Source organism: Bos indicus, chromosome 17, assembly GCF_029378745.1.
Source record: "Bos indicus isolate NIAB-ARS_2022 breed Sahiwal x Tharparkar chromosome 17, NIAB-ARS_B.indTharparkar_mat_pri_1.0, whole genome shotgun sequence".
Lineage (NCBI taxonomy): Eukaryota > Metazoa > Chordata > Mammalia > Artiodactyla > Bovidae > Bos > Bos indicus.
Genome location: NC_091776.1, coordinates 13230529 through 13254389, shown reverse-complemented (window position 1 = coordinate 13254389; position 23861 = coordinate 13230529). Strand labels below are relative to the sequence as shown.

The 23861-nt window shown below is 39.8% G+C and overlaps 1 protein-coding gene across 2 annotated transcripts in view; it reads right to left on the bottom strand.

Moving 5' to 3' along the window:
- Positions 1-23861, bottom strand: part of ANAPC10 (anaphase promoting complex subunit 10) — a 168799-nt gene that overhangs the window by 41433 nt on the left and 103505 nt on the right. Inside the window, exon 5 of one of the 2 annotated variants that reach the window (XM_070769050.1) lies at positions 20226-20264. The exons of the other annotated variant lie outside the window; for it this stretch is intronic. Coding sequence (XP_070625151.1) covers positions 20241-20264 — 24 coding nt within the window. The 3' untranslated portion in view covers positions 20226-20240. Of the gene's footprint in view, positions 1-20225; positions 20265-23861 lie in introns of those variants that run through there. 2 annotated transcript variants of the gene reach the window in all.

Below are 23861 nucleotides of genomic sequence, written 5' to 3'. Positions count from 1 at the left end.
CTGTTTCCCCATCTATTTGCCATGAAGTAATGGGACCGGATGTAGTTCTTAAGTATTCCCAAATCTCCTAATTGCCAAAACTGCTTGTCTCTTTTCAGTCAAAAGTGATTTGACTTCTCTGTAACTTCTACCTTATAAGGTAGAACACTTTTTCCTCCATGAAACCCTTTCCAACTTGGGTTTCAACACAATCACCATCCTGGATCTCATCCTCCAATGTTCTAGATCCTTCTCAGTCTCCTTTGCAGGCTTCTTTTTCTCTGATCATCTTTTAATTACTGATGAGCCTATAACATCCTGGACATTTTTCTCTTTTCATTCTGCAAACACTCCCTGAGTGATTCTGTAAATCTTATTAGTCGACTGACTATACAGTTACTTTCAAATTGAATGTATGATGTCTTCCTCCTCCAAGAAAAATCCATTCCTCCCCCAGTGTTCCTAGTCTCAGTAAGAACAGATATCACCTGCCAGGTGCTAGCACCAGAAATCAAAATGTCAGAATTCTCTCTTTCCTTTACCTTCCATGTAGAGTTACCCAATTTAGCAATTAAAAATACAGGACACTCAACTGAATTTTAATTTCAATAAGCAATGAAGGGACTTCCCTGGTGGTCCAGAGGTTAAGACTTTGCCTTGTCTTGCAAGGGGCGAGGGTCCTATCCGTGGTTGGAGAGCTAAGATCCCACATGCCTCATGGCTAAAACAACCAAAATATAAAACAGAAGCAATACTATAACAAATTCAATAAAGACTTTAAAAATGATCCACATCAAAAAATATTTTTAAAAAACAAAGAATGAATAATTTTGTTTTGTTGTTGATGTTCAGTCACTCAATCATGTCCAACTCTGCAACCCCATGGAGTACAGCATGAGAGGCTTCCCTGTACCTCAACATACCCTAAAGTTAAATTTTTGTATTAATATTTCCCAAATAATTAAATGTAACTGTATTTGGCAATCCTCTCTATATCTGGGTTTCCCAGGTGACACTAGTAGCAAAGAATCCACCTACCAAAGCAGGAGATGTAAGATATGCAGGTTAGATCCCTGGGTTGGGAAGATCCCCTGGAGAAGGAAATGGCTATGCACTCCAGTATTCTTGCCTGGAGAATCCCATGCACAGAAGAGCCTGGTGGGCTACAGTCTATGGGGTCACAAAGAGTCAGATATGACTGAGCACAGCACAGCACCTCTAAATCTAATCAAACATTTAGCTCCTAAATATTTCTCAAATTTTTCATGTCCCTTTATTTCCCATTGCTTTCATCCTAGATTTAGCCACCATTGTCTCTTGCTTAGATCTCTAACAGAACCTCTCAGACTCCCTGAATGCTCCATGACCCCGTAAAATCTACTCTGTACACAGCAGAGAAAATTTCTAAAAGACATGAATTATATCATGATGACATATCCTTATTTCCTCTCAACAAATTCCTTATTATTAACACCTCAATATTGGCCTCTGTCTACCCCCTCCAGCCTACATTTTAGTTCTTCTATTGAGTTTATTACATTTGGGCCACAATTATCTTATTTCAATGCTTCAGACTCTTTTGGAGTCTTCCTGCCTTCACACAGACAATTTCCACTGCCTCAGCTTTATAGACCACTGATAACATAACTTTTAAGGAAATTTACTGAGGTGAAATTCACATAGGACAAAATTAACCATTTTAAAATGATTAATTCAGTGGCATTTAGTACATTCACACTGTTGTACAAGCATACCTCCGTATTGTTCTAGAATATTTCCATCACACCATCGTAAAACCCTTTAGGGAAATCCCTGGTAGTCCCGTGATTAGGGCTCCATGCTTCCACTCTGTGCTTTCAATCTTTGGTTGGGAAACTAAGATCTGCAAGCCATGTGGCATGCTTCACCCCTGAAAAAAAGTCAAAGTAAAGCCCTTTACTCAGTAAGCAGTTTCTCTCTCTTCCCTGCTCTCCTCATCTCCCAGCATCCATCAACCTGCGCTCTGTCTCTCTCTCTCTCTGTATTTGCATATTTTGGACATTTCATGTAAATATAATAGAACCATACAATATGTGGCCTTTAGGGTCTGGTTTCTCTCATTTAACATAATGTTGTAGAGGTTCATTCATTTTGTGGCAAGTATCGGTTCTTCATTCCTTTTTGTTGCTGAATAATATTCCATTGTACGTATATACTACAACTTGTTTATTCATTCATTTGTCAATGAACATCTGGGCTATTTCCGTCTTTTGGATATTGTGAATAATACAGCTTGAATGTGCTTGTATGTGCACTTGTTCGAACACCTGTTTTTTGCTACTTTGGGGTATATATCTAAGCATGGAATTTCAAGTCATATGGTAACTCTGTAGCTTAACTACTAACTTTTTGAAGAAATACTAAATGGTTTTCCACAGCAGCTGAACTATTTTACATTCCTATCAGCAATGAATGAGGGTTCCAATTTCTTCATATCCTCATCGTCTCTTTTTAAAAAATTTTTTTATTGAAGGGTAATCGCTTTACAGTATTTTGTTGTTTTCTGTCAAACCTCAACCTGAATCAGCCATGAGTATACATATATCCCCTTTCTTTTGAACTTCCCTCCCATCTCCCTCCCCACCCCACCCCTCAAAGTTGATACAGAGCCCGTTTGAGTTTCTTAGCCATACAGCAAATTCCCATTGGCTATCTATTTTACATATGGTAATGTAAGTTTCCATCTTACTCTTTCCATACATCTCACCCTCTCCTCCGCTCTCCCCATGTCCATAAGTCTCTTCTCTATGTCTGTTTCTCCATTGCTGCCCTGTAAATAAATTCTTCAGTACCATTTTTCTAGATTCCATATATATGCATTAGAATACTATATCTATCTTTCTCTTTCTGACTTACTTCACTCCGTATAATAGGTTCTAGTTTCATCCATCTCATTAGAACTGACTTAAATGCATTCCTTTTTATGGCTGAGTAATATTCCATTGTGTATATGTACCACAACTTCATTATCCATTCATCTGTTGATGGACATGTAGGTTGCTTCCATGTTCTAGCTATTGTAAATAGTGCTGTAATGAACAATGGGATATATGTGTCTCTTTCAATTTTGGTTTCCTCAGGGTATATGCCTAGGAGTGGGATTGCTGGGTCATATGGTGATTTTATTGCTAGTTTTTTAAGGAATCTCCATACCATCTTCCCTAGTGGCTGTATCAATTTACATTCCCACCAACAGTGCAAGAGTGTTCCCTTTTCTCCATACTCTTTCCAGCATTTATTGTTTGTAGACTTTTTGCTCATCAATTCTTGTTATTATCTAATATTTTGATTATACCCTTTGCATATGCTAGTTGGCCATTTGTATATCTGTTTTTCAGATATTTTTTTAAACTGGGCTGTTTGTCTTTCTGTTGTTGAGCTGTAAGAGTTCTTTATATATTCTGGATACTAAATCCTTATGAGATAAATATTTTGCAGATACTTTCTCCCATTCTGTAGGTTGTCTTTTCACTTTCTTGGTAATGCCCTTTGATGTACAAAAGTTTTTAATTTGCATGAAGTCTGCTTATTTTTTTTCTTTTGCTGCTTGTGCTTTTGGTGTCATATCTAAGAATCAATTGTCAAATCCCTGGCCATGAAGATTGATTCCTACATTTTCTTCAAAGAAAGAAACATTTTCTTCACCTAGAACCAGACATCCTGGAATGTGAAGTAAACTGGGTCTTAAAGAAGCATCACTATGAACAAAGCTAGTGGAGGTGATGGAATTCCAGTTGAGCTATTTCAAATCCTAAAACATGATGCTGTGAAAGTGCTGCACTCAATATGCCAACAAATTTGGAAAACTCAGCAGTGGCCACAGGACTGGAAAAGGTTGGTTTTCATTCTAATCACAAAGAAATGCAATGCCAAAGAATGCTCAAACTACCTCACATGCTAGCAAAGTAATGCTCAAAATTCTCCAAACTAGGCTTCAACCGTATGTGAACTGTGAACTTCCAGATGTTCAAGCTGAATTTAGAAAACGCAGAAGAACCAGAGATCAAATTGCCAACATCCATTGGATTATCTAAAAAGCAAGAGAGTTCCAGAAAAACCCCAGAAAAACTTCTGCTTTATTGACTATGCCAAAGCCTTTGATTGTGTGGATCACAACAAACTGTGGAAAATTCTTCAAGACATGGGAACACAAGACCACCTGACCTGCCTCCTGAGAAATCTGCATGCAGGTCAAGAAGCAACAGTTAGAACTGAACATGGAACAACAGACTGGTTCCAAATCAGGAAAGGAGTACATCAAGGCTGTATATTATCACCCTGCTTATTTAACTTATATGCAGAGTACATCATGAGAAATGCTGGACTGGATGAAGCATAAGCTGGAATCAAGATTGCTGGGAGAAATATCAATAACTTTAGATATGCAGATGACACCACCCTTATGGCAGAAAGTGAAGAAGAACTAAAGAGCCTCTTGAAAATGAAAGAGGAGAGTGAAAAAGCTGGCTTAAAGCTCAACATTCAGAAAACTAAGATCATGGCATCCAGTCCCATCACTTCATGGCAAATAGATGGGGAAATGATGGAAACAGTGACAGACTTTATTTTGTTGGGCTCCAAAATCACTGCAGATGGTGACTGCAGCTATTAAATTAAAAGACACTTGCTCCTTGGAAGAAAAGTTATGACCAACCTAGACAGCATATTAAAAAGTAGAGACATTACTTTGTCAACAAAGGTCTGTCTAGTCAAAGCTATGGTTTTTCCAGTAGTCATGTATGGATGTGAGAGTTGGACTATAAAGAAAGCTGAGCACAGAAGAATTGATGCTTTTGAACTGTGGTGTTGGAGAAGACTCTTGAGAGTCCCTTGGACTGCAAGGAGATCCAACCAGTCCATCCTAAAGGAAATCAGTCCTGAATATTCATTGGAAGGACTGGTGCTGAAGCTGAAACTCCAATATTTTGGCCACCTGATGTGAAGAACTGACTCACTGGAAAAGACCCTGATGCTGAGAAAGGTTGAAGGCGGGAGGAGAAGGGGACAACAGAGGATGAGATGGTTGGATGGTATCACCAACTTGATGGACATGAATTTGAGCAAGCTCCAGGAGCTGGTGATGGACAGGGAATCCTAGCATGATGCAGTTCATGGGGTCACAAAGAGTCACACATGACTGAGCAACTGAACTGAACTGAACTTTCTTCAAAGAGTTTTACAGCATTTAACTCATATTCATGTCATTGGTCCATTTTGAGTTAATTTTTATATATGGCGTGAGGTAAAAGTCCAGTTTGATTCTTTTGCATGTGAATATTCAGTTGTCCCAGAATTTTTTTCTTTTCCCCCATCTCTTCTTACCTCTCCTGTCCAGCCCCTCTATGTGTATCTTTTAAGGCTCAGCTTACCTTCCTTGGATACCTGCTCCCTCCCTCTCAGAGTAAGTAAGGTCCCGTATTAAATGCCCACATTGCACTGTGTCTTTAACTTCTGCCCTCTCTGCTACACTGTAAGTTTCAGAAGATAAGGGCTTATGTCTGATTCACCAAATGTCAAATGTCACCTCTTCTATAAAGACTTACAGGATTCTGTAGCTACTTACTCACTCTTTGATAACATCCTGAAGCTAGTTCCATAACAGGACTCAGCATAGTGCATTACAGCTCCTTGTTACAGGTCTGGTCCTACTAGGCTATAAACTCTTCAATGACAGGGAACAACCATCCTCTTTTTTCTTTAGTGCCTCAGACAGCGCCAGATACAGAGTAGAAACCCAACAAGTATTTGTTAAATAAATCAATGAATGAATATGTAGGCAGTGAAAAAAACATGAATGAAATTAGTAATTCTTTTTTTAATTTCCATAAGTGTAAGGACCTGCAAGTCGCCTTAGAAGGATGTAGTAGCTGTTCAGGTCTCCATCATATCCACTAGGCCACTTGTGGATCTGCCCTTCACACTTCTGTTTAAGTATATACAAATTAAATTCCTAGGTCAATGAGCCAGTGAGACAAGCCAAGAAACATAGGGCATGATCTTTGTCCTTACAATCTAGGTTCGTGGATAAGAAACTAAAATGAAATAATGAATTACATAACAATCAGTGGATAATATAAAAATAGTCCATAACTAAGTAATAATGATCTAACACTTGGATACATGGAATGGAATTCAGAAATAAGTAAGCTTTATTTATCTAAGAACTCTTTATTGCATACCTATTATTGTAATCGGGTCTGTTGTAGATACTGGGAATCTAGACATGAAGAAGACATCCCTGTCTTAATCAAAAACCCTTTGGAGTATCTGAATAAAATTATGCTCCTCTCTCTAGGCAAGTGCTCACACATTAAACATACAACCATACACATTCACGATGATACTGTGAACAATATCATGAGACCAGGAGTCATAAATGTCTCACATAGAGGATCTCTCTAGGGAACAGAAAATGATTGAAACCTAAAATAAATTATGCTTATCAGTTACTATTTTTTTTACATACTTCCTTATATCCATGTGTTTAAAAGTAAAAGTTTAGAAAACAAGCCTCTTAGTGTGTATCTCAGAAAAAATTTAATGAACTCAGATTCCTATATCATCCCAGAGCAGAAAAGCACTAAAATCATTAACTAGAGATGTTTGTTCCTTCTGAGTAGCAGTAATCTCTTTCTGAGATACATGCCTGACTGCATTGCAATGTGGGAAACCTGGGTTCAATCCCTGGGTCAGGAAGACCCTCTGGAAAAGGGGATAAATAGCTACCCACTCCAGTATTCTTGCCTGGAGAATCCCATGGACGAGGAACCTGGCGGGCTCCAGTCCATGGGGTCGCAAAGAGTCCAACACGACTGAGCCATTAACACTTTCACTTACTTATGCCTGACTGCATGTATTCCCTAGCCGAAAATCATCTAGAAGCTGGCTTTCCCTCTAAGTCTTAGGTGGTTAGTCTAAAACTAAGTGGTTTCCTCAAAGCTATTGAGAGACTGTCTCTTTGGCTACTGTCCACAAAAAGACCCTAAATAAAACTTAAGCTCCCAACTCTCACATTGCGCATTTTTCTTTAAGCTGACATAGACATTTAGTCAGGAGCACAGTTTAACAGCCTGGATTTGGGTTTGGCATCTGAAGCGAGGGGCAGTGTTGAACGCCAGAGCACTTGATCTGTGGGGTCTCTGCTAACTTCAGGTAGTTAGCGTTATCACTGAATTATAGAACACCCAGTTGGGTGTCCAGACAGATACAGAATTGGTTGGTGTGGGAAACCCACAGATTTGGTGTCAGAGCATGTGTGTGAATAGAAAAAAGTTTTTCCTTTAATAGGTTAATGGTTATACTAACATATTATTCTTTATGTCAACACTATGCTATTCATTTCTTTTTTTAAGGAATGGACTATTTTTAAAAATTTTTATTTATTTATTTGTCTGTGCCTGGTCTAAGTTGTGGCATGTGGAGTTTGTTGTTGTTGTTGTTTTTCAGTTGCAGCATGCAGAACTTTCAGATGCAGTCTGCAAACTCTTATTTGCAGCATGTGGGATCTAGTTCCCTTACCAGGGATTGAACCTGGGCCCCCTACATTGGGAGTGTGGAGTCTTAGCCACTGGACCACTGGAGAAGTCCCTCATTTGTAATAGAGTTGTCTACTCTACTGGATGTTAATTAAATAGATTAATAGATTTAATAGATTAGCATCTATTAAATGTTTCATAGAACATTTCTAGAAAAATTGTCTTTTCAAATAATTTTTAAGTACATCCCTGACAATGGGGATCTTTGAGTGACTAATGTTATCTTGTGGTGATGACCTCAGACCTATATATAAAATGCCCTGAAATAACATTAAATATTTTCTGAAGTAGGCCATAGATGATACAAGTAAAGTCTAAGAAAAATCTACTGGTGAGACAGAAAGATTGGAAAGGAGGAGGGTCATGGTTAGGTAATGAGAAAGGATAAGGATTTGCATTCTGGTTGGCAGCAAGGATGCAAGGGAGATATTAAAGAAATTCACATTTTAAAGTTCAGGATTTGGCATTTGAAAAATAAGGAAGGAGGCACAGATGCTAGTTATCATGGAAAACAGTCACATCTTGATAAAAATAAAGAAATTGGGAAGGACATATGATGAACTCAGTTTTGGCCCTGTTGAACTTTAAGTAGTGACAGAACATTTGGAGATAGGAGGCTGGAACTCAGGAGAGATTCAAGCTGGAGGCACATTTGGGTGTCATCAGCAAAATGTTAATTGCTGAAATCAGTAGAATGTATGCTCTCGTTGATGGAAAAATTGCAACAATGAAAGTCAGAGAAACAGGGGCTGCAGAGGTAGAAAGATTAGAAATACTTTTATGCCCAATTATGGAAAATGTGACCACTTTGGTTTAAAAATTACAGCAGGCAACTTTTGTAATGATACCCATCTCTGAACCATCTCCCATCTCTGGGAATGTATCACAGTTATAGCAATGAGGTCCAGGGGCCATGGTGCAACATGACCCTGCACCTTGGTCACTGATCAAGAGAACAGAAAACCTAAGCTAAACAAACATATTCTCTTTCTCTTCCTCTCTCTCTCTCTTTCCCTCATTGCCCCCTTACTCTCACATGCGCACATTTAAAATTTACATAGTGCTAGTCGCTCAGTTGTGTCCGGTTCTTTGTGACCCCATAGCCCACCAGGCTCCTCTGTCCATGAAATTCTCCAGGCAAGAATACTGTTGTGGGTAGCCTTTCTCTTCTCCAGGGGATCTTCCTGACCCAGGGACTGAACCCAGGTCTCCTGCACTGCAGGCAGATTCTTTATCATCTGAACCACGAGGAAAGCCCAAAACTTATGTAAAGACACTGAAACTGGGCATCAGGCTCATGGGAGAGCTCCCCAACAGGGTCAACCAAGTTCCACTTCTAATGTCCTTTAGAAGCTTAATCTCTAAGTTTTGGTTTTCAGTACACCTGTCTCTTTCTAACAAATACTATCATACCTGTTTCTGCTTTAAGGTACTTGGAGTCAGTTTTGCTATTAACAAAAGACTCAAGTAATACCATTGTCTTAATCTGTTCAGGATGCTATGACAAAATACCAGATATCAACAATAGAAGTATATCTCTCACCGATCTGGAGGCTGGATAGTCTAAGATCAAGGTGCACGGAGATTTGGTATTTGGTGAAGACCCACTTCCTGATTCACAGATGGAGGGCTCAACCCTGGTGACTTAATCATCTCCCAAAGACCTTCCTCCAAGCCCCATCACACTGGGGTTTAGGTCTCAACGTATGAAGTTGGTGGGGTCACAGACACCATAGCAACCACGGATATTTAATGATCATTGCTCCTGTGCTACTCAAGCTTTAGCGTGGATATGAATCACCCAGGCATCTGGTTAGAGGTAGGTTCTGATTCATAAGGCCTGGGGTGGAGCCCGGGAATCTGCATTTCCAACCAGCTCCCGGATGATGCCATTAAGGCTGGCAGACACACTTAAAGTAGCAAGGCATCACATAACACTATCTCTGGCAAAGCAGACAAGCCATACACACATGAAATAAATAATTCAGGGTATCACTATACAGCAGAAAGTACCCTGGAGTGTCTTTAGCCTTGTTTCTGTTTAAACCTGCTGTGTTTAAACTTGCAAATCACTCAATCAAATTGGACCTCGGTTTCTGTATCTGTGGGAAAGTGACAGGATGACTATCACATCCCCCTCAACTCTTAAAGTCTCTCCATGATTAGGGTTAAAATTAATTATACAAACAGGGAGAAGATCAATTTAGACAACTGTCCATTATATTTGTGTAATAAGAAAAGTTATTTCCAATAAAAAATAGACATTCAATAATTTCAAAAATGTGTACAAAATATTGGCTGGAAAAACAATAATACTACATACAATATTATCTTCATTTGTTATATATGTGTGTATACACACATATGTAGAAAAGCCTGAAAGTGTTTGAATTCATTGTTCATTCTAAATTTTCCTGGTTTTTTTTCCTGTACTTTCTCCTATAAACAGGTATATTTTTTATATAAGAAACCCCAAGTCTATGACAGATCATGCTCATCCTTGCCAATCCCTGAGTGTCCCGACACCACCCAGCTGCTCCCCATCTCAGCTGGGAATGGCTCAGTTGGTCCGCGTATCAGAAGCTTCCATCTCATGAGTGAGCAGAATCTGGAAGCAGTTTGTCCAATGCTCCTGGAGGTGAATTGAGACTCCTGGGAATGAGCTACCATTTGATCTCACTGGCCTTCTGCCCAGCTTCTGGTTTTCACCCTAGCTCCCTGCTGGGATAGAAGCCCAGCCTTGAACTTCAGCCAGAAAAGCTGTAGCCCTCACTCTGCCGAATTCTTGCCAGCCCAGGAGGCAGACAGTGCGAGGGGTACCACCACCACTACCATCCCAGCCTCCCCAGACACTGGACTGTCCGCTTAGCCCAGGGAGACCTCCCAAGACTGCAGCTCAGATAACAGCTCAGATAACAGTAAATTCTCCCCCAGGCCTGGGACATTAGCCTGCCAAAAGCCTTTTACAAATGACTCCTTTACATTCAGAAGTAGGGTGGAAACACAGCAACCCACTTTGCAGGTTAATTCACTGTATGGAAGAAATAGCAGCTCTAGTTTAAGAGTTGAAATGTACATGCCATTCAATCATCTTGCGATCACCCACTATAACTTTTATCTATGCTTGCTTACATTATGGATGAATTGTGATCCTATAACATTTGGGGGACTTGGTTTCCTCATCTGTAAAGTGACTGGACGATCCTTCAATTAAAATTGTAGATAAATTTTTTTACCAAACAATCATATTCACTTTTCAGACCCATTTTGTTTCTCCCATGGCATTCATACTGCGAAGTATTTTATGGTTAGTGGTGCACATGTGTTTTTCTTCTGGGAGCTCTTTGAAGGCAGAGATTTTGTTTTACTCGGTCTTGTACCCTGAGCTTCTTGCAGAGTTATTAGCTCACAGTGGGCCTCAGTAAGCATTGATTGGACTACAATTATTACTGTATAATAAGAACTAAGTCACAATACCCCAAATACTCTGCTCTTGAGCAAAATAAGTTTTCCTTATAGTTCTTAACAGTTCCTTACACCGGGAAAATGTCATCTGAAGATATGATTTGTAATTTTCAACTTTATCAGGGCAACTTTCAGCTCTTTTGACTCTTTAAGAGTTGGGAAATGGAGGTGGGGAGGGGAAGCCATTATATTTATGGATTAATATAATCCACCTTCTTCAAAAAAGCTTTAGGGCAGTTTGCGACATACCCAAATAGGCAGGAATTGGCAAGCTTTGCCTGATGGATGCTTAGAAGCTCTGAGGCTACTACTCCATGGAGAGAACAAGCCTGCAAGAGTCTGGGTGATGAGGAAAGGAAATAGGTACCAGAGAGAGCACCTGAATGTCTAGATAAACAATAGAAGTGTCAGGCTAGTGGTAGGACTTGAACTAGACTGGAGTCCAAATTTGCTTCAGAGATTCCTTGGGTCTCTTGAACATTTTATAAAATATTTAACTATTAGTCTCCCTTCTTACCTCTAGTCGAGAAACAGGGGTAAGAGTCTAGCTTTGAGAGTCTAGCAGAAGAGACGAAACGATAATTTTTAGAAAAAGGTAAATGCAAGACTCCCATAGAGGTATAAAAATAAACATGTGTTAAAGATTTTTTAACAAATTATATGATATGAGAGAACCAGACAGATGTTATAACCATTCAAAGGAAAAATCTAAACACACATTTATAAGGAGTAAACTAGTCCTGAGTTTAGAGGGCCAAAACTAGCTTTTCCACGTGGGAGAGGAATAAAATCACTAGTAGAATAGACACAACACACGTCTATCAGTTACCTAAAACTTACAGGGACTCTTAAAATAGCTCCATGACAACAAACCAGGCTAGAAACAGGTTATTTGGAAAGGTAGGCTACAAGTGAGACACAATTTTCCATTAAAACAGACTTTTTTTTCTACAGTGTTTACTTGATCTTTCTAACCTAACAGATATTTCAGCCATGCGTTGGCGATCGAATTGTTGTCATTTAATAACTGAATTCTCTCCTGGTATCTGAGACACCGCTAATCCACGGTGCTCACTAAAAAAGAGCCCCATTTTTACATCAGAGATCCCTGTGTGATAGAACTGACCCTATGTTTTCAAAATTTTTGACAACCTGATATTCCGTATTAGACATTCTGCATGCTGGTGCAGAAATGGGACATGGGTTTTCCTTATAAACAAGGCCAAATTATTTTCTCAAAAAAGTAATGATGGGGACCTCCCTGGCAGTCCAGTGGCTGAGACTCTGCCTTCCAGGGCAGGGGATGCAGATTTCATCCCTGGTCAGGGAACAAGGATCCCGCATGCTGGGGGGCGGTGAAGGGCAGGGTGGGGGGAGAGTGGTTAGCCCATGTACGGCAACTAAGACCCAAGGCAGCAAAATAAACAAATATTTCTTTTAAAAAAGTATTGTTGACTCTGCTCATATCTTCAGATGAGTATTCAGTCGAGACCCTAGGGTTGTGTGCCATAAACATGAAAGATAATTTGGGCCTGAGACATTCTGAAGCCTGGTGTTACCAGTCACCGGGCTTCATGCTGCTGCTACTGCTAAGTCACTTCAGTCGTGTCCAACTCTGTGCGACCCCATAGATGGCAGCCCACCAGGCTCCGCCATCCCTGGGATTCTCCAGGCAAGAACACTGGAGTGGGTTGCCATTTCCTTCTCCAATGCATGAAAGTGAAAAGTGAAAGTGAAGTCGCTCAGTCTTCTCCAACTCCTAGCGACCCCATGGAGTGCAGCCTACCAGGCTCCTCCGTCCATGGGATTTGCCAGGCAAGAGTATCAGAGTAGGGTGCCATTGCCTTCTCACTGGGCTTCATACTTGGCAATAATTCCTTTAGGAACAGCATCATCTCTCTGACTGCTCAGAGTGTTTCCATAGGTTGAGAGCCAGTCTCGGTGATGTCTGCGCTCTTTCTATGTCAGTCACCCAATAGGTAGAGCCTTCTCCAGCACCACAGTTCAAAAGCATCAATTTTTTGTTGCTCAGACTTCTTTTTTTTAAATTGGAGGCTAATTACTTTACAATATTGTAGTGGTTTTTGCCATACATTCACATGAATCAGCCATGGGTATACATATGTTCCCCATCCTGAACCCCCTCGCACGTCCCTCCCCATCCCATCCCTCAGGGTCATCCCAGTGCACCAGCCCTGTCTCATGCATCAAACCTGGACTGGTGATTTCACATATGATAATATGCATGTTTCAATGCTATTCTCTCAAATCATCCCACCCTCTCCCTCTCCCACAGAGTCCAAAAGACTGTTCTTTACATCTGTGTCTCTTTCGCTGTTTCACAGATAGGGTCATTGTTACCATCTTTCTAAATTCCATACATATGTGTTAATACACTGTATTGGTGTTTTTCTTTCTGACTTACTTCACTTTGTATAATAGGCTCCAGTTTCATCCACCCCATTAGAACTGATTCAAATGAATTCTTTTTAATAGCTGAGTAATACTCCATTGTGTATATGTACCACTGCTTTCTTATCCATTCATCTGCTGATGGACATCTAGGTTGCTTCCATGTCCTGGCTATTATAAACAGTGCTGTGATGAACATTGGGGTACACGTGTCTCTTTCGATTCTGGTTTCCTTAGTGTGTATGCTCAGCAGTGGGATTGCTGGGTCATAAGGCAGTTCTATTTCCAGTTTTTTAAGGAATCTCCACACTGTTCTCCATAGTGGCTGTACTAGTTTGCATTCCCACCAAGAGTGTGAGAGGATTACCTTTTCTCCACACCCTCTCCAGCATTTATTGTTTGTAGACTTTTTTGATAGTAGCCATTCTGACCGGTGTGAGATGGTACCTCATTGTGGTTTTGATTTGCATTTCCCTGATAATGAGTGATGTTGAGCATCTTTTCATGCGTTTATTAGCCATCTGTATGTCTTCTTTGGAGAGATGTCTGTTTAGTTCTTTGGCCCATTTTTTGATTGGGTCATTTATTTTTCTGGAATTGAGCTGCTTGTATATTTTTGAGATCAATTCTTGGTCAGTTGCTTCATTTGCTATTATTTTCTCCCATTCTGAAGGCTGTCTTTTCACCTTGCTTATAGTTTCCTTCTTTATGGTATAATTCTCACATTCCTATGACTACTGGAAAAACCATAGCTTTGATTATATGGACCTTTGTTAGCAAAGTGATGTCTCTACTTCTTAATATGCTCTTGAGAATTCCTTGTTCTACAAGGAGATCAAACCAGTGAATCCTAAAGGAAATCAAGCCTGAATATTCATTAGAAGGACTGATGCTGAAGCTCCCAGGCTTTAGCCACCTGATTCGTAGAGCCAACTGACTGGAAAAGACCCTGATGCTGGGAAAGATTGATGGCAAAAGTAGAAGGGGGAGGCAGAGGATGAGACAGTTGGATGGGATCACTGACTCAATGGAGTGAGTGTGCTGCAATCCACGAGGTCACAAAGAGTCGGACGTAACTCAGTGACTGAACAACAACAAATTAGTAGAGCAATGGTTTCTCCCTGCGAGATAGGCCCTAGATGCAAAGGCAGAAACGGGTGGGTAGCTGAGCCCTTCCCTCCTAAGGCTCTCTCCCATGACACATGTGCACAGTGAGTTACATACCCCTTGGCCATCCTCCTGCGCCACCCTGGTGGTCTCTCCTATCTTGACCCAGGCGCTGAGCTGCCTTTGTTCTTGTCTCTGAACTTGTTCTGGGGGTGTGTTTCTTTTGGTTTTATCCCCTCAGCTCCCTCCCAGAACCCTACTCCATTCCCTGCTACCCCAGGCCACTCCCTATTCTCAGGAATGCTTCTCTTATCTCTATTCCTGTCAAGACAGCTGGCAGTTTTATTCAGAATCTCAAGACTCCTGTAATCTTGAGCAAGCAGCAGGCTGGGAGGAGGGATTAGGATCCCCTTGGCTAAGCCGGGAGGAGGGGAGGTTCCTACCAAGCAGCCACTCTTAAAAACTACCAGTTGGCTGCCTTGACCATAAAAGCAGTTCAGCCTAGCCTTTGGTGAATGTCTGCTTTTTTTTTTTTTTAATAGAATTGTGTCTGCATGGACCCACCCGGGTAGGTTGGCTGCAAAATATACATTCCAATAGCTGAATGAGTTGACCTGTTGTATGGGGTTACTTAGTATTGTTCATTTAAATACTGGAGAATGTCTGTCAAATACAATGGTTTTCCTTGTAGCACAGCTGATGTTAAACTGTTCTGACAGTAAGTAGGCAACAACAGGTTCTGCAGCTTCTAAAGGAAAATCCTGGTTTGTGTTAATAAAACCATGTCATCAGCCTGGATAGGGACGCATACTTCACTGTTTCTCATGCTTTGCAGCATCCACCCTGTTTATTTAACAGCAGTATCAAGTTATACAGAAGTGAGCTATGATGCCAAATCAGGACACTACCCTGTTTTATACATTCAGAATTGGAACTCTATGCTCCTCAGAGGAAATTCAGAGGGACACCAGGATTACAGAGCTTAATTCACAGATTCATCCAAAAGATATTCTTTGATTGCATCACTGTACTATAAACTGGAGACACAAAGATGAGTAAGACACAGTCTCTGTCCTGGGACAACTTAAGATTTAGTGGAGGAGAGAGTGCAAATGAATATTACATAGTTTTACAGGATTGATAGGGCTATCGGTCACCGTTGTATTCCTGATGCCTAGGATCCCTAGAAATGTGTGCACTTGAATAGAAATGAAATTCAGTGGTGGTATTATGATATGGCATTATGGAAGCACTAACAAGGGATCTGATGAGAAAATAAAATCAACATAAAATGTCACTTTTTGGTTTTTATTTCTGATATTTTAAAAAATTGAAATAATAAAAGTAACAAATAAAATGTAAAAAAATCATTCAAAATCCCATGACTTCATTATTCTTAACTATTATATTTCTGAATAATAAACACCTGAAACCTGCTCATTTTTCAGATAAAATATATCCTGAGAGCTAATTAGGGAAAAAAGGGTTTGCCTAAGAGCAATGGCTTTTGTTTGGTTTGGTTGTTTCAACTGTAAGTGATAATAAGAATTACTAGATCCTAACTTGGGGCTTCCCTGGTGGCTCAGATGGTAAAGAACATGCCTGCAATGCACGAGACTTGGGTTCAATCCTTGGGTTGGGAAGATCTCCTTGAAAAGGAAATGGCAACCCACTCCAGTATTCTTGCCTGGAGAATCCCATGGACAGAGGAGCCTGGAGGGCTGCAGTCCATGGGGTCGCAAAGAGTCAGACATGACTCAGTTACTGAACAACAACAATAACTTAGTGAATGAGTTGAATCTGTAGAATACATAGTGATCATTATATGATGAGGCAGATGGCTTCTTACATGATTGGATATTAGTACCACAAGAGTTCCTTTCAAGAGGCTCTCCATGGACAACACTTTTCCTACATTCACATCCATTATTGGTTCTGTCAATTTAGCCTTAAGTCATTCACTGAAGTCAATCATAACCACCCCTTCCTCTCAACAAAGACAAGAGAGCTATAAAATTATCTACAGTTAATAAGTCCATGTGTCTTTCCAGGTGAGCCATTTGAAAGACTGTTCTACAAAATTTGCAGGATGTATCTGACTCTCAGAAGACTTTCTTGAACCACAGAAAATATTAAAGATCAATGTGGAAATGCAGATTTTTAATTTTCTTTAAATATCAAAAGGAATGAGTATAAATCTTTTGAAAAAAGAGTCTCTCCTCAGGAATAGCACCCCAAAATTCAACACCAAATTTTTCTCTATCTTACCTCAATCTCTCTGACTTTGCCAAGTCATCTCTTTGTTTCTAAGTTTTCACACCTAATACATTATATCAATCACTGCTGCTGCTACTGCTGCTAAGTCGCTTCAGTCGATCACTAGAAGGTGATGAAAACCAAACTGTGACTAAGGATTAGAGAGGATAAATAAGTTCATAGTTTTAAGAAAAGAATAAGCTACAGATACCAAATTCCTTTAAGGCAAAAAGGCAAACACGAAAATTGTGCCTTCACAGTTTTGACCTATGATTTCTTCACCTCTAAAATGAAGAGTTGAGTTAAATATCTCTTGGGTCCAATGTGGTTTAAAATTCTTCTATCATGTTATTCTATTATTGTAAGAATTATGTCAAGAAAAGAAAGAAAATAGCAGAGAACAAAACAGTACATCTAGGGACTTCCCTGGTGGTCCAGTGGTTAAGACTTTCCCTTCCAGCGCTGGGGGTGTGGGTTCAATCCCTGGTCAGGAAGTTAAGATCCCACAAGATCCCACAGGCCTTGTAGCCAAAAATCAAAAAAAACATAATAGACAGAAGCAATACTGTAACAAATTCAATAAACAGTTTAAAAATGGTCCACATAAAAAACAACTAAAAAAAAAGTACACTCACAGTAAATATCTCTAAAATCCTTCGAATTTAGCTTCTTCAATAAGAAAGTGAAATCTCAAAAAGGCTTAGTTGGTGGTGAAAAGGCTAAAGCCTTTAGCCTGACTCAGGCCCAAGGTCAAGGAATTAATATAGTCAGAACCACAACAAAGTAGACATTTAGAGTAGTTTGGAAAGGAATTTGCTATTGTATCCACTTTGGTTTTATTCAAAGCCATAGAAAAATTACTTCAGAGCAATTTTTAAACTGTGTTTAATAATGAAATATCAACATAGATACAGTATTAGGCATTCCTCTAGGCTATTCATATGCTTGCTTCTTGGGTGGCTGAAGGCCCTCAGCTTCCAGTGTCTTTGAGGTGTGTATTAATGGCTTAGTACAATGAAGTATCTTAATGGCACATTTACTGAAGCACTTAATCTACTCCTTGAGGGTGAAGAGATCAAGTGCATCCCTGTTAAAGCAAGAGGCTTGCTAGAGGTGGTAGAGTGGCTGCTGCAGCCTGGGATCCATAGACTCACCCTGTGGCTTGTTGATAACCTCAACTTGTCAAAGTTATAACTTGTCACTCCCGCATTTTGAGTTAGAACCAAGACGTTTCATCAATACCTGTCAATCCACACCCAGCAAAGAAAGCAATACAGTGTCAAGTGAAGGATTTAATTTAACGAGCTGGCCATAAAGCTGTCATGGGTTGTTTTTCCTCAGCCTCCCTTCTTTCACCACTTCTCAAGCCAAATCCAACCAAATACACAGGGTTCAACATCGTTCTGAGTTGAAAGAAATCCCCACAGACTTCTACCAATCTGTATAACCTACTAGAGAACTGGCTGGCCAATAGGGCTCCAGCTTCTTTGACTGTTAAGAGATTAAACTAAATGGTGCCTAGAGCTAACATTCCATAATTCTATCTCATTTTTCCCCCCTTTGGGTAACCAGTAGCTTGAAGAACCCTGAGTAAAGCTGAATTTTCGGCTTTCGCCTCAAGAAAATTTGATTTCACTTTTTTTTGAAATAAAATCTCGACAGTACGAAAAAGTTGAAGGTACCTATTTTAGCTTTATTTCGTAAGGTGGTATTTAAAGAAGGAAACTAGAAATGGCTGCTATTTAAAGAAGTGGTCATATAGAAAAAAAGAATAAAAGTTATAACTGAAAGTGAAAACTGTTCTCAATGAAATAAGGCCACATATGAGTGCATCTTCTTTTTAATGTAGGTATAAATATAATGCCTGTGTCCCTATGTTAGAAGTGGGCTTAGAAAGAAGGGGCCCCTGTAAAGGGATTGCTTTCTTTCTCTTTTTCCTTTCTTTACTTTCTCATATATTTTTTTTTAGTACAGTTGATTAACAATGTTGTATTAGCTTTAGGTGTATAGCAAAATTATTCCATTATACATATACATGTATCTGTCCTTTTTCAAATTCTTTTCCCATTCAGGTTATTACAGAATACTGAGCAGAGTTCCTTGTGCTATACGGTAGATCTTTGTTGGTTACCTAGTTTAAATATAACAGTGTATACCTGTCAATTCCAAATGCCCATATCTATCCCAATCCATCTAGAGGGGTAGTATACAAGAAACTTGATTTTATAACAAGGGTCTAATGTGGAGATGGAATGGGTTTAAAGAGTGGATTCTGTAACCAAGTTGAATAACTTAACTTTTAAGCTGCAAAGGACAGTGAAGTTAAGCTAAGTCGTACAGAAGCAACTGAATGCCTTCTCCATGAAATAGTCTACTCTTCAGTTGCAGTAGGATTAAAGTAGTTATTTCAAAGTTTCTTCAACTCTCCTTTTTCAGTGATTCCTGGAACTTTCAAAGACTTACCCAAATGAAACACATGCCCAGTTCGAAGGCAAATCTACCACAGAAAAAGCCTCCTTTCACACCCAGGTCTATCTCACCTCAGCCAGTTTATCCAAGATTCTGGCCTTTCAGATTTCTGAGCTCAAATTTTCATTTCAACTACTCCACCTCCTAGAAATACCTAATGGACTATTAAAGAATTGGCAATGAGTAAAAGAAATATTTCATAACTAGTATTTGTATTTTGGTTAGAAAAATTCACAGGTTATTTTAATTCCCAGCTATAGAGCAGTTGGGACTAGAATTTTTTTTTTTTATCTAGCTTTTTCCTAGACTTCCTGCAAATCATTAAAAATGTATCCCCAGTTGGGACTACAGTTAATTAACAGTTCTTTGCAAAATTCATCTGTAAAGATTCAGTATAAAATACATTTTATTTCCCATTTTGCTTGCTTGCGACCTCATAGACTGTAGCCCGCCAGGCTCCTCTGTCCATGGGATTCTCCAGGCAAGAATACTGGAATGGGTTGCCATTTCCTTCTCCAGGGGATCTTCCCAACCCAGGAATCAAACCTGGGTCTCCTGCATTGCAGGCAGATTTTTCACCAACTGAACTACAAGGGAAGCCTTCCCATTTTGCTTGTGATCCTAAATTATTCGGTGCCTTTGCTTAGGCTAATCTTGACCTAATTCTCATACAAATAAACACAATGGTGTTCGAGTTCACAACCTTTGGGCACCATGGTTGTATTCTTGGAGCTAACACAGTTCTTGTGTAATGACACAGGAATATTAAGAATACCAAAGTTCTAGAAAGAAGCAAGCAGAAGTGAGTTCATCCCCACATAACTTCCATTAATGAAGCTGTTGACATCTTACAATTTTGAATTAAGACTCTCCCTCTGTATCATGTTGAAATATTCTTTGAAGCTGTCATTTATTATATGCTTACCATTCAGCAGGAATCAGTTAAATGCTTGTTTAGTGATGAAGGGTCCCCTTAGCTCATTCACACTTGGTCTTGTACTTCTGAGACCCAGAACATACACAGAAAAGGAAAGCAAAGTCAGTTAATGGTAGACTGTTATCAACTACTGATTGTCCCTCAAACAACCTTTATAGTTCTAATGATTCCATAAAGTTTCAAAAAAATCAGTATTAGAGATGGGCTTCCCAGGTGGTGCTAATGATAAAGAACCCACCTGCCAATGCAGGAGATGTAAGAGATGCAGGTTCCATCCCTAGGCAGGGAAGGTCCCCTGGAGGAGGGCATGGCAACGCATTCTAGTATTCTTGCCTGGAGAATCCCATGGACAGAGCAGCCTGGCGGACAGAGGACCCTATACGGTCTATAGGATAGGGTCTAAAGAGTTGAACACGACTTAGCACACACACACACACACATGCATGAAAACCCAAGAATCTATATTTAAATGGAAGTCTTTCATTGGCAGTTGGTCAAGGAATAAGTTGAAATAAGGAAAAACTGCTAGATGAACAGTCAGAAGACTTATGTCATTTACTATCTGCGGTTTCAGCTTCCTCTGTATTATGGGGTGACCTACATTATCTACCTGACAAATTTGTTTTAAACATCTACATGAGGCAATGGGCATAAATATTCTTTGTAAACAATAAAGGACCTTTTAAAATATTTGAATTATTCACTTCCTGTGTACAGAAAATGGAATAAATTTTTCAAAGAAAATTTTATTAAAGATTTTCAAAAGAACTGCAAAAGATTCCTCATAAAATTTTGTACCCTTCTTATCGGAAACATAAGGGAAGAGGGTACTGAAGGAGCAGCTGCCCAAGAAATCAAATAGAGCTCAAAATGTGGCTTCAGAGAGCACCCTGAAAATACTTGAATCTTTCTAAGAAAGTTTGGAGAAAAGAGATTCACAGTTTTCCACAAGACCTTTAATTTAATTACGGATTTCTAAAACTACAAAACAGTAAAATATTCATGCAAGCAGAACTATTTATTGGTCACCCCAGGGCACTTGTCCTTAGACTGGCCCCTTCTTGCATTTACAATGTTGTTGGACACCTGTGAAATTCTGAAGGCAAAAGAAAACATCTGCTCACACCCCTAAATCATGCTTCTGGGTCCTATGAGCCAATGTTATTATTAACTTGTTAATAATTATTATAATATTATCGCAGCGGGATTTAGCTTAGATCACATATAGATGCCAGTGGTAAACTGCATAGAGGAAGCATTATGGTAATTGAGATTATACTTACTCATTTATGATTTATTGCTAATCTAATGAAGGGCCCCTAAATGTCTAAGTGCCCCCAAGCCCAGAATTATGGAAACAGGCCAACATAATTAAACACAAGCCCCAGTCAGAAATATAAATAAAAATTCAAGATGAAATTTGGAGATATGTGAATTTCTCTAGGAAAACTTGAGGGAAAGCAATCCCTTGCTCTTTACAAGGCTCTGTTAAAATGAAATCACTTGATTTCAAAGTTGTTAAGTTCACAAAACAGTCACACAAGCATCTTCTCTAAGTCACAGAGAGAAATAGAAGTGAATAATTTTCTCTGTATTGGATCAATTTTTCCTCCTGCCTATCTCTCTGTCCCTCCATTCTCCCTTCTTTCTCCTTTTCTGAAAAGCAATGAGTTTAATCTGTAAAGAAATAGGATGTTTCCTGTAGCCTAGGCAATTCATTATATTCTTTATCTTTGTGTACCAATCCTGCACCCGCCCCTCTCTCCTAACATTAGTGATGTGGGGAGGGTTTTATTTGGTTAGGTCAAAGGTGAGAATCCCAGGACAATATTGTCCTTTTAATAGTCTTTGGTATGACAGAAACCATAGAACCAGAGGCTACATATCTATCTTATCCACACATACCATCAGCAGCAATAAGTATTCTACCATGGTCAGAGGCAGCTTATTTTTACAAGTATTCTGCCCTCCAGCCACTCTTGTATCCTGATGAACCAGTCTGCTTTTCACTGCTCATCCATCCAGTCTTTTCCTGTTTCACATTTTACTGTTTGTAAATCGAAATCAGTTAAATTCTACATTTTATAACAGCTACATCAATTCTTTCTGATGCTCTAGTAATATTAAGTTACTGCTATGTGGTATTCAGAGACCCTGATGCTGGGAAGGATTGAAGGCAAAAAGAGAAGAGGGTGGCAGAGGACGAGATGATTAGATACATCACCGACTCAATGGACATGATTCAGAGCAACCTCCGGGAGATAGTGAAGGACAGGGAAGCCTGGTGTGCTACAGTCCTTGGGGTCTCAAACTGCTGGACATGACTTAGCGACTGAACAACAACAAATCCAAACTAGAGGATATAATATAGAACAATGGAATCTCCCCCCACCCCTGTTTCTAACAACACACACACACACACACACACACACACACATGCTAAGTTGCTTCAGTCATGTCCAACTCTTTGAAACCCTGGAGACTACAGCCCACCAGGCTCCTCATCCATGGGCTTCTCCAGGCAAGAATACTAGAGTGGGTTGCCATTTCCTCCTCCAGGGAATCTTCCTGACCCAGGGATCGAACCCACATCTCTTAAGTTTCCTGCATTGGTTGCTGCTAAGTTGCTTCAGTCTTGTCCGACTCTGTGCCACCCCATAGACGGCAGCCCACCAGGCTCCCCCGTCCCTGGAATTCTCCAGGCAAGAACACTGGAGTGGGTTGCCATTTCTTTCTCCAATGCATGAAAGTGAAAAGTGAAACTGAAGTCGTTCAGTCGTGCCCGACTCCTAGCGACCCCATGGACTGCAGCCTACCAGGCTCCTCCATCCATGGGATTTTTCAGGCAAGAGTACTGGAGTGGGGTGCCATTGCCTTCTCCAATATGTATGTATATGTGTGTGTATATATATATATATGTATATATATATATATATATATATATATGACAGAGAGAAGACAGCTCCTTCATAATTACTTAGAATATTCAACTCAGTTCTAGTAACTGTGAAATCTCGTCAAGCTAATCAATCTGTTTTCCTCATTCTAAAAAGGGGATAATGATAATTATAGGATATAGTGGGGATTAACTACAATAATACATCAAGAATGTTTTATCATAACCACTAGCACAAAAAAAGTGCTCAGTGATTATTAAGGGTTTTTTTTGGCCATGCCGAACAGCTTGTAGGATCTTAGTTCCCTGACCAGGGATTGAACTGGTGCCCTCTGCAGTGGAAGCGCAGAGCCCTAACCACTAGACCACCAGGGGAGCCCCAAATGTTAACTATTTTTAATGCTGTGAGGACAAGAGGGAGTCTGTACAAAGAGTCAAGTCGAGTACCCAGCCTAAGTAAACATGTGAAAGAATCTGGGCCCTCTATATGCCAACCCTTCCTTCCTCTTTGCCTATTCTAGGATTAAGAGAGATGTGAACAAGATCACTAAACAGTAATGCTTGTAGTCAGCATGAACAAAGAACGTCCGCAGAATATTTGGTTGCAAAAACATTTAATAGGGACTTTTTAACACAAAAGAGGATTCAGATATATCCTGCTGTTATTCTGGATAATCTAGAATTATTCCCCACGTTGGAAATAGCATGATCACTGGGTAGGTTAAAATTCTGAAGTGACTTAGCATAGCATAGCATAGCATGTGAC